Genomic DNA, 16175 nt, shown 5'->3' with positions numbered 1-16175 from the left:
AAAGTATTATGTACAACAAAAACAAACTGAACATTAAAAAAATGATTAAAGCAATTACTGAACGCGAACGCAAGGAAATTAAAAACATTTCAAATTAAAATGTCACGGTTCATTATTTCCTTTTCAAGACACATCATTTAACATTTAATAATGAGCTCCCATCTCGCTCGCAAAATCGCTCAATAGTTCATCCACATCACGAAGGTCTATATTTTCACTATTGGTGAAATTCACTTCTCTTTGAACTTCGCTCCTTCCCCCTGGAAATTCAACAGTTCTCCTTATGTATTGAATATTGATTGATTTTGTTAATAGTTCTCGACCAATATTTTGGTTTTCGTCACCTTGATTGGACTCTTCTGTGCACGGTTGCGCAGGCGAGGCACTATTTGTTGGAGATAAAAGTTCTTCAGAAACATCCTTTGCATGACAATTAGAGTCTTCTCTTTCAATCTTGTCATTGTCATTTCCATCAGAAGTGATTAGAATGTCTTCTTCATCTGAAGAAATGTCTTCATACAGGTCACTTTTCACTGTGAAATAATCCATTGTTTTACTCGTTTCTAAATTGTCATCTTCTTTAAAACCTTCTAAAACTTCATACAAAGTATGTTGGGAACTATAATGTCTTTTTAAATTGAATAGTCTAGAAAAACTTTGTTCACAAATGTCACATGTAAAAAATTTCTTCTTTGAATTATGATGTTCTCTTTGGTGTCGCAGTAAATTCCTTTTATATTTATAAGTAATATCGCAGTCTAAACATTTATGTATATCCATCGAGAGTAAATTTAGAAGTGTTTATTTCCTAAACTTGTTGGTGTCTTTATAATTCTTCCCAGTCTTGTTTTCTTTTCCACCTGGGTTGGAGTTGACAAATGTCCATTAGTCTCATTCCTGCTCCTCTCTAACGGTACATTTTGATTTCCATCTGAATCTGGCAAGGTGTTTCTGCTTTCAGAATTTTTAAGGTTGCTTGTATGATCTTCAATGTTCTCCTCTGGGACCTCATCATTAGGACATAAATTAGGTACAATGACCTCAGAATTCCTGTCTTAACACTGTTGAATTATTTGCCGAAGTTTATGATAGATCGTTTTGTTTACTTTAATTGGTTTAAGATTGTCCGCATGAATCACAATAGGTTTTGACACAGTAGAATGTTGAATCTGATATAACACATCACTAAGTTTTTTAATCACTATCCAAGGTCCACTCCAATTTCTTGCAAGCTTAAGTTTAGTTCCTAGTATCTGTTGTGGTTGGAAAAGGCACACAGTATCACCAACACTATATTTTATTTTTTCACATTTTTATTGTAGTTTCTTTTCTGATTTTAGCTATTTTTCTTTGTTTCTTCTCTGGCAATTTCATGGCAATTTTCTAGTTTTTGTTTTAACTCTCGAACATATTCATGATGGTTGTATAAATCACTGATAGCACTATTACTCGGATCTGAGAATAAATCAACTGGCATCACCATTTCTGTTCCAAATATCATTCAGTATGGACTCACTCCTGTTGTTTCATGGACAGTACTGTTGTAAGTCATTGAAATTCCGTCAATAAATTTGTCCCAGTCTGACTGATTTAAGGAAATATATTTTGACAACGTATCCTTAATAGTACGATTTAACCTCTCCACCATTCCATCTGATCTTGGGTGAAACGGAGTTGTGCGGGTTTTGTGAATGCCCAGTAATGTACACAAATTCTGAAAAAGTTGACTTTCAAATTGTTGACCTTGATCTGTATGTAATGCATGAGGACATCCATAGCGTTTAATCCATCCTTTGAATATAACACTGGCAACAGTCTCAGCTTCCATATTTGGAATTGGAAATATTTCCACAAACTTTGTAAAATAATCTGCTACCACAAGAATGTACACATTTTCACTAGCTGTTTTTGGAAATGGTCCAGCTATATCCGCTGCAATTCTTTCAAAACGCCCTCCTGCTATGAAAGATTCCATTTCACTACGTTTTTGTCTGTAAGGGTTCTTTCTTTCTTCACACACACATAGCATGATTTCACATAATCTGTCACATATTCTCGAATACATGGCCAATAATAAGAACTCTGATTTAGTTTTCTAATAGTCCTCTGAATTCCAAGATGTCCAGATACTGGAGAATCATGAAGGTACCACATTACTACATCCCGCATTATTTTAGGTGTACAATTTCTTAACTTTATATTTTCCTTTTCTGTCCATTTGATGCACAATACTCGTTGATAAATTTCCAGTATTTCCCATCTACTGTACCAAAATTTACATTCCGAGTCGAGATATGATATTACATTACTGGAAGGCTTATTCTCTGTCCCATACTCCTCAAACAATTCAAGAATTGGTCCTATTCCTGAGTCTTGTTCCTGTTTTTCACGAATTTCCTCATACGACAGTTGCATGTTTGGTATTTCCCGTTGTTTAACACGTCTTGGTCGATTTCTTCTTTTTGTAATTCTTTCAGAATCCACATCGTCATTATTTTCATCACTAGTCGCATTGAATAAATGATAAATGTCACATACGACTTCTTTTGTAATGTTTTCACTGGTATTTCCACGCAAATCATTCACATGTGTCACTAAATCACCATTATATTCACCATGATCTGTTTGCTTACACTTAGTTTGACAACTATTGTTTTCTATCGGTAATCTGGATAAGGCATCAGCATTTGAATGTTGTTTCCCTTGACGATGTACAATTGTAAATACAAAAGGTCCAAGTTGTTGTAACCAACGACATATTTGTCCATCTGGTTCCTTAAATTTATGAAGCCACGTTAACGAACCATGATCCGTTCTTAGTACAAATTCTTTTCCCAACAAATAGTGTTTGTAATATTTTACAAAATAAATTACAGCAAGCATCTCTTTCTTTGTCACACAATAGTTCTTCTCTGCTCAACTAAGAGTTCGACTTCCATAAGCAATAATCTTTCCCTTCCATCCTGAATTTGAGATAAAACACATCCTATAGCTTCATTCCTTGCATCTGTGTCCAGTATAAAAGATCCACCATTTATGTCTGGGTATCCTAATATAGGTGCTTCTTGTAGTTTTTGCTTCAGCTCACAGAAGGCTTCGTCACATTCAGTCGTCCAATTCCATTTACTATTTTTACTTGTGAGAAAATGTAAACATTTTGCAATCTTGGCAAAATCCTTAATATACTTTCGGTAATACGAAACCAATCCAAGGAAACTTTTCAATTCTGTAACATTCTTTGGTACTGATATTCTTTTAACAGCATCAATTTTAGCAGGATCTGTTTTGATTCCTACTCCAGATACAACATATCCAAGAAAAGACACTTCCTTTTTGAAAAATGAACATTTCTTTGCTTTCAACTTCAAATTCGTCTCCTCCAGTCTATCAAATACTCTCTGTAAACCAAATGCTCATCAAAATTCTTACCATAGACAATTATATCAAGATATAACACAGCTACATTCCACTGCAATCCACTCAATGCTCTTTCAATGATTCTTTGAAAAGTCGCAGGTGCATTACAAAGTCCAAATGGCATGACAGTATACTGAAATAAACCTCCTCGTGGTGTAGCAAATGCAGTTTTCTCTTTATCCCTCTTCAACATCGGTACTTGGTGATACGTCATGTTCAAATCTAATGATGAAAACCATTCCGATCCAGCCAATGCATCCAGATTATTATCTATCCTTGGTATCGGATATGCGTCCTTTATCGTATTAGCATTCAATCGACGTTAATCCACACAAACTCGCCAACTCTTGTCCTTCTTCTGAACCAAAACAAGTGACGACTATGGACTGCTGGATTTCTCCACAATTCCTTGTTCAAGTAATTTCTCTATCTCTTGATCAAGAATTTCTCGTTTAAATATTGGTACTCGTCTCGGCGCCTCCTTAAATGATGTTTCATCACTCAGAGTAATCCTATGCTCTCCAATGGTTGTTCTCTGTAACACTCCATTTGGATCAGCAAACATATCTCTTCGTTCAATGAGAAACTTTTTAAATTTCTCAGATTCTTCAAAACTTAAATTCTGTCTTCCATTCTCATAAACTGGCTTCAAATGTTCTGGAATGTCTTCTTTCTCAGACTGGAAAATCTCACATATCATAATTTCTTCATCACTGATCGGCTGACTTACAGTGTTCACAGTAATAAATAATGCTACGTCTGTACTCTTCTTCACTGTTACAGAATTGTTTCCTGGATTGTATAATCGAACATAAATCTCTGGACTATGTGAATCAACTAATGTTCTTGCTACTCCTATTCCATGCGAATTCACAAAAGTTGTTAAAGGCATTGGAATTCCATTTTCTCCATTAATATTAGTAATGCTTGATCTTACTACTGCTTCATGTCTTCCAGGAATTGTAATTGAATCCAAAGTATAAATTTTCCTAGATGGATACCATTCTCCTTTATTTTCAGAATCAAAAACCATGTTCAATGCTCCTAATTGATGGTTCCAATTACATTTAAATCTCAGAAAGAAGTCTTCTCCCAGTAAATCATGTGTAACACTCCCAACAAAAACCCTAAATTCTGCACTAATATCTTGAAATGTCAGCAATATTTTAGATGTTCCCAAAAGCATTAATTTATTTCCATCGTCAGAAAAGAATTTACTCTTCACTGGCTCTAGTACAGGTCTGTTATCTGGAGGTATATTATAAAAAGTTTCCTCTGTTATGAAGGTTTTCTTTGCTCCAGTATCCATTTTCCAAGTTATTTGTGTTCCTTGAATTAGTCCATTGACCAAAAATCCACTTCTCCCTGGAATCTGCATTTCAGACGTTGTTTTCTTTAGAATATCACAATAATTACTTTCATTGAGCTTCACGTCCCTGAAATCATCATTACATGGTTCCTTATGAGCTCTGTTATTAACTACTCGTAAGTTATGGTGATTTACTTCCACTGTACTAGGCCTATCAATATCACAGACCGGAGCACGGCCTATTACCTCGGTCTCCCGCTGTTTAACGATCTCTCCTCTAACTTTATGGCATCATTGATGGGTTTGTTCTCTTTACTCTGTCTGGTTTGCAGATTCTTTTTTAATTGCTGGGCAGGTTCTTTGTAAATCTTGAGTAGAATTACAATTGAAGCATCTTTTTCTTGTATCTCGTCTAATGACTTCATTTTGATTTCTCTCAAAAGACTGACCACTAATCTGGTAAATTCTGGGTTTCTGAGCCCTTGGTTCTCTATTCTGTTGCTCGCTTATTCTTATACACTCTTCCTGCATTGCACAAGTCACAGCCTCCTGTAGAGTTTTAGGTCTACTTCTCCTAACTGCTAGTCTAAAACTTTCAGATTCACTGCAGTTATCTAGAAATGTTTTCATACTGCATTCCTGTACATACTCTCGGCTCTCTGGATGTGCACGACGATACAAATCCTCAAGACTCTGAGCAAAAATCTCTATAAGATTCATGTTATTTTCTCTTTCGAAGTTTAGCCTCTGCAATATAACTTTCCTTCATTGACCTGTGTCCAAATCTATAATCCATTGCCTTGACAAGTTCCTCATAACTATTTCTCTGTTCATCTGATAAACCATAAGCATATGTTTCAGCTTGTCCTCTCAAGGTAGTAAATAAAATTCGTCTTCTACGATCAAAATTCCAGTTATTGAGAACAGCAACATTCTCAAAATATCTTATGAATTCCGTCCAGATTTCATTTCCATCTCCTCTGAAAGTACGCTTAACATTGACTTGATGTGTGGATTCCTGAAATGGTGTTCCAATATTGCGTTCTTTGTTATTGCCATAATTTCCTGGTGTTGTTTGATAGATATTCCATCCATTTTCTGATTTGATTGTTCCCTTAGAAACTTTTTCAATCAAACTTATGATCACTAAACACAGCGCAACAATTCCCACAGAAATAAGAAATTCCTTGGTCAAGCAAAGAAGCATGTATCCCGGAAAATAACGATATAATCCAAGAACAGAAACACATCCACAGAAAAACATTAAAATCCAAAATAATGTTAACATATTCCATTTTGAATGTGAAAAATTGTCTTCCTGAAGTCTCCCTTTTTGTACAATTTCAGGTGAATTTTCGTCCACAAATGAATCCTCCAATCTTCGCCTGACATTTGAAATTCCTGAATTTGAAAATAATCCTGGTGTCCTTTGTTTCGGAGTTCTGTCACAATTTGTCATTTCCATATCCATTAATGAATACGAAGTTTCATCCATTTTTTTTTTTTTTTTTTTTTTTACATTTCACTGGTACGATGTTTTGTATATGCTTTAATCCTGCACTTACAAAAGGGACACTTTAAGAACTCACTGATTTCTCCTTTTTCCGTGACAAGTGAAAAACGGTTCTCACTCACTTTAAACATACAATAACAGTTTGGACACTCCTTTTTATCGTGAATTGTAATCCTTCCTATATACACTAAATTTCCATTGTCATCATAGTCATACACGTCTGCGAATCTGTATACATCCATAACTATGAATAGTATATGATAAACAAATCGCATGTATAATCCAGTTATATGAATGAAATAAATCCATCACTGACACTTTTCACAAATATCCCAATGAACACAAGCAGTGGACTGGTATATTCCCATGAAAAATAAAAGAATCCACGGTAAGATAAATCCCTCTATATAACTGCTGATATTAATCCAATTTTGAAAAAACACAGATTTATCCCACCGCTGCCCCCATTTGTAGCGTTTCCGAGCGGTTCAAGTTAATTCCTTCTGGTGTAAAAAATCCAATGTCAATATGATAATCCTTGTGTTTAAAATCATAGGTTTTTCCTCGTAATAAAACTCAATAACTGGTTACAAATGTTTATTAAATCCAAAGGAAAAATAGAATATAATCCAAAGAAATTAAAACAAAAATAAATCCAAAATATTAATGAATGAAAAGCACTATAAAATCACTCCTATATCTAACTCTATCACTACTTCTATAACAACTTCTATATCAACTTCTCCTAATTATTTAATCATCCCGTTTATATAATTTATTGACTCCTCTAACTCCACTTAACTCCCCCCGATCCATTTACCTAGTCTAGACGTAATTAATCACTAACATCCTCCTCCCACTGATTATAATCGCCTAACTTTCTCCTCCTTACTTAATTACCGCTAGCTCCCCATGACCTGTCCACAGTCCGGGTCAAATCTCAAATAAATCTATCTAAGTGACCAATGCAGTAGAATGCTACATTTAAACTAAAACTACAGACATGAATAAGGGAATCTAAAATAAAACAATAAAAGAAAAATAATATATCTATGCTACACTAACCTCAAAGTCACCCACCCTGCCGGCACACTTCCCTCATCAGTCTAGTCCTACCAGTCAAACCTTGCACCACGTTACATGTTGTTCTTGTGTGTGTTGTATGTACCCATGTTTACCCATCATGTAGACCTGGGTGTTAACTAACAAAGAGCATCAAAAACAAGGCATGGAAATTGAGAGAGCAGACCATTCCTTCCAAAGATGTTTGAAAAAAAAGGCAAAAAATTATATGCGTTTGTAAGAGTAATAAAATCAAAAAAGAGATTTAAATAACTAGTTTAATTTTTTAAATCCCTTGTTACAGGTGACCCTATGTGCCCTGTTAATCTTTAAAATGAATTCACACGACACAGGCCTTTGGATGCTGGAGCCCGACAGTAGATTTACAAAATCCAACAGATGACATATGGTATAAGAAGCAACCAATGGGAAAAATTAGGCTTGGAAAAATTGTGAGCAACATGACTAATACAGGTTGGTACTATATCAATCATCAATGAGCTCAACCTCACACTTGATCCTTAACAAAAAAAATGATACCTTACTAAAATTAACAGCTTAAAAATGCTTTACTTTCAGCTGGAATCGCAGACAAGCGTTTTACAAACCACAGTGTAAGAAAGACCACGGTCACAAACTAACTGGAGGCAGGGTTTGAGCCAACTCAAGTAATGCAGGTTACAGGACATAAGAACGTCCAATCAATAAATAACTACAGTCATCTTCCAATCAAAAAGCAAAGAGAAATGTCCAAAGTACTTTCTTGGGCAACTGCCAACATTGCTACAAACGATAATCAAGAACCATGTGACTCAATGGATGACAACTGTGATGAATTTTTAAGCCAGGCAGTGCAGTTGTTCGAGACGTCTGCATATGTAAACACCGCTGAACAACAGCAGTCGGTTTACCTGGTTGATCTTCCTATCACCGTGACAAGGAATGGACTGAAAATTACATCTGAAAGAAGTTTCAGCTTGTTTCAAAATGCTAACATGAGTGGAAATATCACAATCAATGTATATCCCTTGAAGGAATGAAACTTGTTAAATTGTGGAAAATAACGTATATATGCTGTATTCTCCTTCTGTAAACAGTGATAAATATTTTTAAACTTGTATCTTGTTGTGTTTTAGGTATATGATATAAAATACGCCACACTCTAGTTTTAATCTCGGACCTGGGATTGGCCCCTCGGGTGATCTCAGGTCCGAGATCAAACTAAAAGTGTGATATTTTATATATATTTCTCTTTAAATATCAAATCCAAAATACGGTAGTGACACAGTGAAAGTGATTATGAAGGAAACTTAAGAACTCCAAAGAAAAAAAAGAAAGAAAAGAGTGACAGATTTGCCACCACTGCCACACTTACCCATCCCGATATCACCAGCCAAGACCCTTGAGAGAACAAAAACCCATGAAAGGGCCCTTGAGAGAACAAAAACTCATGAAAGGGCCAAAGATTTAATATCCTCTGTAACACCATTTCAAGTCAGGGCATCAGGTACTTGCAGTATATGATATACTTGTCTAAATAACTGCGATGAAGGAGATTCAACAAATCAAATTCTGTGCCATCCTCTTTGTAAACTTTATAGTAAACAACATTTTTAAAATTAGATTTTGTGTATTCTTCTACTGAAAAATATGCTACAATTCATTTAATTTTCATTTCAGAGATTGAGTTAAAGGTTCGTTTGAGTTAAAGTGTAGGAGAATTATGAGTTCCATGATAAACAAAAGTGTTGCAAAGAAAATGAACTCACTAGGGAGGGGTGAGCATTTCCCTCTTCCTCATTGAAAGATGTGTTGCTGCGTGAGTATTTATTTATACTTATTATTATTTTTTACTCCCAAGATATACTGATTTTGGTTTGTGTGTTTGTCTGTGTGTGGACAAGTTTACTTACAAATTTAGGAAAACATGAACAACATTTCAAATTGTCAAAGACCAGACATGTGTCGAGACAGGGTCATGCATCAAAAGTCACATTTATTGAACTAAGACTAAAACTTTTCCACACTTTTGACATAATGTTTCACAAAATATCTTGTCAAAAATTTGAGATCGGAAAAAATACGCCTTATGCGGCTTTTAAGAAAGAAAATTGAAAGTAAACATACCTACCCCGAAATACATGTGGGTTTACACACTATCCAGGAAGTTGCATCATGCGCACCTAAGAGAAGAGTTCCCTTTAATTCAGTGGGATAATTCTAGAGGGTTATCGGACTTTTCCGGAATTTAGATTCTTTGTCATATTTTATTCTATCTTTTATTTTATCGAGGACACATGCTTTCCTAGGTATGCATGTTTACTTATAGATCATTTGATAATTCCATCATTTTGTACTTACTGAATTTACTATTCTTGTTTAAGTCGCCCGCGTGGCGCAGTGGTTAGAGCGTCTGCTCTAGAATTGCGAAGTAAGGAGTTGATCCTTACGTCGCGGGTTCGAATCCCACTGTGGGACGTGGAGACCGGTCCTTCGGATGAGACCGTTTAAACCGAGGTCCCGTGTCGCAGTAGTTGCTTGCACGAAAAAGATCCCTCACTGCTCAATGGCCGTACGTGCCGAGTATAGGACAAAATTTGCAGCTCTTCACCTGCAAGTGGTGGCGTCTCCATTTGAGTGAAAAATTCTCGAGAGGGACGTTAAATATCATATAAACAAACAAACTATTCTTGTTTAATGTTGCAGATGACTGTGTTCATTGTTATTAAAGTCGATCCCTGAAACAAATAGACATAGTTCTTATCTATGAACACAGTCTACTTTCACTTTCCATATACGAAGCCGAAAGTCAAGTGTCCTATCCCCGACTGTGAATATGAAACCGCCGACCTCGACGCAGCGATTGTGGCCACACTACTTACAGTTCACAGTACCATTCACTCATCTCAACACGCACCTACTGCTAAGACGGAGAAAGTCAAACGCCCTTCCATATCAGCAGCCGGTACGAGTGAGGAATGGTCGTACTTCACATCAAGATGGTCCGAATACGTCAGCGCCACGAAAATTGAAGGCCGTGACAGAGTGGTTCAACTTTTGGAATGTTGTGACGAAGCACTCAGGAAGGAGCTCACACGATCTACTGGTGGCAGCCTGACGGATTAAGCTGAGGAAACTGTACTTGCAGCCATCAAAAAGCTCGCTGTACGTGAAGAAAACACCATGGTGGCTAGAGTCACACTTCATAAAATGCATCAAGATAGGGATGAACCTGTACGCAATTTTTGTGCGAAACTTCGTGGACAAGCGGGAGTCTGCAAATTTGTAATTACATGCCCCAATTGTAACCATAAGGTAAATTATACTGACACTATAGTCCGAGATGTACTTGCTAGAGGCATAGCTGACCCTGACATTCAACTTGACCTCCTCGGGGACAAAAACCAAAACATGACATTAGAGGAAGTCACCCAATTTGTTGAAGCTAAGGAAGCAGGAAAACGATCAGCCTCTCGCATATTGGACTTTCACGCTGTAGAAGCACCTAAAAGTTCATACAAGGGGACAAAGCAATCGTCACTGAAAGATCAAAATGAAACATGCTCCTACTGTGGAAAAAGAGGTCACGGCAGAAATGCATCAGTCCGCACCCGCTAAACGGAATGTCCGGGTTACAAGTGTGGACATTGCAACAAGGACCACCACTTAGAGACTGTTTGTCGGAGCAAACGCAAGGAAAACCTCCCTACAGATCTCCAAATACCCACAACTGTGAGAGTGGTGTGTTCGAATCCCTGTGCGTCTTATCTGATGCTGCCTGCAATCACCCTTCAAACAAAACGATCGCAATAGATCATCACCTTTATCAGACACATGGATCAGAAAGCGTTCCAAACCGCAACCTTTCATCAATGTCATCAAACTTTTACCCAAGGACCACAAAGCACTGGGTTTCTCATTGAAAGCAACATCAAAAACCATAAAACTCCCAGCTATGGCTGACACAGGATGTCAAAGCTGCCTCGCTGGAATTAAGGTCATCCACAGGCTTGGACTTACAAAATTAGACCTTATCCCAGTGACAATGAAGATGCACGCTGCCAACAATGGGGGTATAAAGATCCTCGGAGCAACCATCCTCCGCATATCTGGAACAGACAACAACGGCAAACCAGTCAGATGACATACGTGACTGACAATTCTGATAAACTATTCCTCAGCAGAGAAGCTTGTGTTGCACTTGGAATCATACCCGACACCTTCCCCTCCATTGGTAACTGTAGTGAGAACATGATCACAGCAGATTCATCCCCAGAGACACAGAACTGCCATTGTCCGAAGCGACAGCTTCCCCCGCCACTCCCAACAACACTCTTATTTGCGGCAACCGGGGACAATCGACTTAAACTCCGTGATTTCCTACTGAACTACTACAGATCCAGTACATTCAACACCTGTGAACATCAACCATTACCACTATTGAGAGGACCTCCCATGCGCCTGATGGTAGAACCTGGTGCTACACCCGTCGCTCACCATACACCTGTACCTGTTCCTATTCATTGGCAAGAGGAAATCAAGGCAGGACTGGATCAAGACGTACAGCTCGGAGTCATAATGCTCGTACCCATCGGCGAACCTGCCACATGATGCCATTAGATGGTTGTGTGCGCAAAGAAAAATGGCAAGCCTCGCCGCACTGTAGATTTTCAACCTCTTAATGCATATGCTACCCGTGAAACCCATCACACCCCTTCACCATTTCATCAGGCCAGACTTGTCCCTCACGGCAAGAAGAAATCGGTCTTAGATGCTTGGAATGGATACCACAGCGTTCCTCTCCACCCAGACGACCGCCACCTCACAGCATTCATTAACTCCTTGGGGCAGATATCGCTACAAGACCGCTCCACAGGGATACATTGCGTCGGGCGATGGGTACACCAGAAGATATGATGAGATAGTTGCACATATCCAGAACAAGACAAAATGCATTGACGACGTTCTGCTTTAAGCTGATTCTCTCGAGGACAACTTCTTCCAGGTGGCAAAGTTGCTAGACATCTGTGGACAAAATGGCATCACCCTAAACCCAGAGAAATTCCTGTTTGCACAAGACACTGTCGAATTTGCAGGCTTCGAAATCACTTTAAACAGCGTCCGTCCATGTGCAAAATACTTTAACGCCATCATGGATTTCCCAACCCCTCAGAACATAACTGACGTACGCTCTTGGTTTGGACTTGTCAATCAAGTTTCATATGCATTCAGCATGGCAGAAAAAATGAATCCTTTCCGACAACTACTCAAGCATAATGCAACATTTGAATGGACCACCGAGCTCCAAAATCTCTTCCAACTATCCAAGGAGACCATCATCAAAGAAATTGAGCATGGCGTGAAAATATTTGATTGCAACAAACCCACTTGTTTAGCTACAGACTGGTCAAAAACTGGTTTTGGGTTCTGGCTATTCCAAAAACACTGCCCTTGTCCTGGACAAGAACCCTTTTGCTGTACCTCAGGCTGGAAACTAACGCTCGTCAGGAGTAGGTTTACCCACCCAGCGGAATCAAGATATACTCCCATACAAGGTGAAGCTCTTGCTGTAGCAGACGCCTTAGATAAGGCCAGATACTTTGTCCTTGGATGTAAAAACCTCATCATTGCAGTTGACCACAAGCCACTTTTAAAGATACTTCGAGACAGGTCCCTAGAGGATATTCCAAATTCCCGCCTCCGGAACCTGAAAGAAAAAACACTCCGTTACCGCTTTCGTGTAACCCATATACCAGGTGTGAAGCACCGTACAGCTGACTGCCTTTCACGCCACCCAGCAGGAAAACCCGAGCAACTGCACTTACCTGATGACATAGCTTCCATCAGCTATGCTCTTCCACCATCCTATTTCCTTGCTGGTATACGCTCCAACGATGACCCTGACAGCATGGAGGATAACTAAGTTGCTGCAGCAAACACAATGCTGGACTCTCTATCCATTCAATCAGTAAAGTGGGACAGAGTTCGCATAGCCACTACAAGTGATGCCATCATGCACCATCTACTTCAACTCATTGAATCAGGATTGCCAGAGACCAGACTTGAATTTCCCCCTGCCCTACGGGAATACTTTCAGTTTCGAGAACACCTCCACTCTTTAGACGGAGTCATCCTCTACAAGGACCGCATCGTTATACCACCCTCACTTAGGCGGGAGATCCTATCAGTAGTACACTCTGCTTATCAAGGGGTAACTGCGATGATTTTTAGAGCTGAAGCCTCCATCTTCTGGCCAGGAATTACGCCCGATATCACTTCTGTTCGTGCACAGTGCATTCAGTGTAACCGCAATGCACCATCCAACCCTAGCGCTCCACCAACCCCACTCATTTCCCCAGACTATCCATTCCAATGTCTTTGTGCTGACTTTTTCGACTACAAGGGGACAAATTACCTTGTTATTGTTGACAGATATTCCAGCTGGCCGATAGTCGAGAAATCGTCCGAGGGAGCAGCTGGTCTGATCAGTTGCCTTAGGCGTACATTCGTCACCTTCGGCATCCCAGATGAACTCGCCACAGACGGTGGTCCAGAATTCACAGCTACAATTACACGACGCTTCCTAAAGGATTGGGGTGTACACCACCGACTATCATCTGTAGCATTCCCAGACAGCAATTGCCGAGCGGAAGTTGGAGTGAAAACAGTGAAACGCCTTATCACAGACAACACGGCTCCCAAAGGTGACCTAAACACTGACCTGTTCCAACGTGCAATGCTCCAGTACAGAAATACACCTGACAGGGACACCAAGTTGTCTCCAGCTATGTGTGTGTTCAACCACCCTATCCGAGACTTCATTCCCATCCAACCGGGAAAATACAAGCCTCACAACACTTGGCAGGAGACTATGGTTGCCAGAGAAGAGGCTTTTCGCATCCGCCACATGCGTTCAGCAGAACGCTGGATGGAACATACCAGGCGCCTTCCACCACTGAGCATTGGTGACCACGTCCGCATCCAGAACCAAACAGGCCCGCATCCTTTAAAATGGGACAAGACTGGTATTGTCATAGAAGTCCGTCAGTTTGACCAATATGTTGTCAAAATGGATGGTTCAGGAAGGGTTACGATAAGAAACAGAAAGTTCTTAAGGAAATTTATACCTGTGAGAACTCCTGTACCTACCAAGACGATCGACACTGATTTACTTCACAAAACAACATGCACGTCTCCACGGGAACAACATAAAAACCTTCCTCATGACAAAGGGTTAGTTGCCAATCCATCATTAAACCATAATGACATAACACCAGTGCCTACCCAGACACCTCCAAAACCTCGTCCCATCACACCCCTCTCGCCAATGGTTCCTGTTGAAAAGGAAGCTGGTCCGCTGCTCCCCGCATTGCCTGCAACCCGAGAACCCGCTTGTTCTCCAATAACGACACAGAGTTCCATAAGGAAACCAACGATACGACAAGTCCTCCAGCAAATGAGTCCGAGCCAGCACCTCGCCGTTTTGGACGCGAAACACATGCCCCAAAATGGCACGCTGACTATGATATGTAGTAGTATTTGACTCTCGGTCTTTTTCTTTAATTTCATTTCCCAAAAGACTTGGGGGAGATAAAGGGTTATCGGACTTTTCCGGAATTTAGATTCTTTGTCATACTTGTTCTATCTTTTATTTTATCGAGGACACATGCTTTCCTAGGTATGCATAGTATGCATGTTTACTTATAGATCATTTGATAATTCCATCATTTTGTACTTATTGAATTTACTATTCTTGTTTAATGTTTCAGATGACTGTGTTCATTGTTATTAAAGTCGATCCCTGAAACAAATAGACATAGTTCTTATCTAAATTCTGCTAAAGTACATGAATCCAAATTTAATACTGTAGGCCCCCCAAAAAAGACGCCGAAAATGAAAAAATACAAAGAAATTGTCTCTTTATCTGTAGAACTATAATTGACTTGGTTCATTTTGATTGATTAAAGACGTTAAATTATTAAATATGTTTAATAGCAATCTTCTCGAGGTCGGCGAAGATGTGTTCTCAGTGTCAGATTCACAGATGGCATACATCTTTCCAAATAAGTGTTTCGTAGAAGGGTAAAGGTGCGAGGGCTGAAAAGAAAATCTGAAGTATTGTAAGCAATTTTGAATCAGTAATATATTAAGTTAATCAGTTAATTGATTCAAAAGTGCAAATTTTTAAAGTTAATTTTTTGGAATTTTTATCTAAGGTTACTTCGTATAAATAAATTGTTTTCTATTACTTCAATTAAACTTTGTTTTTCTTTCTCAGAAAACTTGACGACAACAAAAAATGCAAATAAAATGGAAATAAGTGTCCTCGTGGGGTTTTTCATGTTTTGTAGTTTGGTGTAATATTTAATTTTCAACAACTTGAATTCATTTTTGCATGGCCTTAATAATCGGGAAGGGGAAAGACACAATAGTTTTACTAACATATACTATAGAAAAAATGTCTACTTTTTGCTTGTAGCCCCCTCAATAATAACGTCTGATGACTAATTTGATTGCTTCACGCATCATTTTGCTTGCTAGTGCCACCTGCCTTTTCCTCCAAACTTCACATGGGCCTGAAATAAATTGAACTAGCTTAAAAGTCTTAATATTGAAATTGAACGAGCTTAGAAGTCTTAATATTGTCATCAGTCGCTCGCGTGGCGCAGTGGTTAGAGCGTCTGCTCTACAGTCGTTGAGTAAGGAGTTGATCTTTACGTCGCGGGTTCGAATCCCACTGCGGGACGTGGAGACCGGTCCTTCGGATGAGACCGTATAAACCGAGGTCCCGTGTCGCAGTAGGTGTTGTCACGAAGCAGATCCCTCACTGCTAAATGGCCCCGAGTGCCGAGTATAGGTCAAAATAAGTAGCCC

General features: G+C 39.0%; 1 protein-coding gene across 1 annotated transcript; it reads right to left on the bottom strand.

Annotated features, from left to right (window-relative positions):
• Positions 1-791: 791 nt before the first annotated feature.
• Positions 792-3631, bottom strand: LOC133179669 (uncharacterized). Its single transcript, XM_061314369.1, has 5 exons — positions 3430-3631; positions 2984-3292; positions 2310-2594; positions 1517-2010; positions 792-1007 (listed from the first exon to the last, which is right to left on the bottom strand). The coding sequence occupies exons 1-5, from the start codon at positions 3629-3631 to the stop codon at positions 792-794; spliced, it is 1506 nt and encodes a 501-aa protein (XP_061170353.1).
• Between the last annotated feature and the right edge of the window lie 12544 nt (positions 3632-16175).

This window comes from Saccostrea echinata, unplaced genomic scaffold (genome assembly GCF_033153115.1).
Source record: "Saccostrea echinata isolate AGI-Se365-2 ecotype Australia unplaced genomic scaffold, CSIRO_AGI_Sech_v1 ptg000005l, whole genome shotgun sequence".
NCBI lineage: Eukaryota > Metazoa > Mollusca > Bivalvia > Ostreida > Ostreidae > Saccostrea > Saccostrea echinata.
Note: the sequence above shows the minus strand (reverse complement) of the source record. Positions and strands in the feature narration are given on the sequence as shown.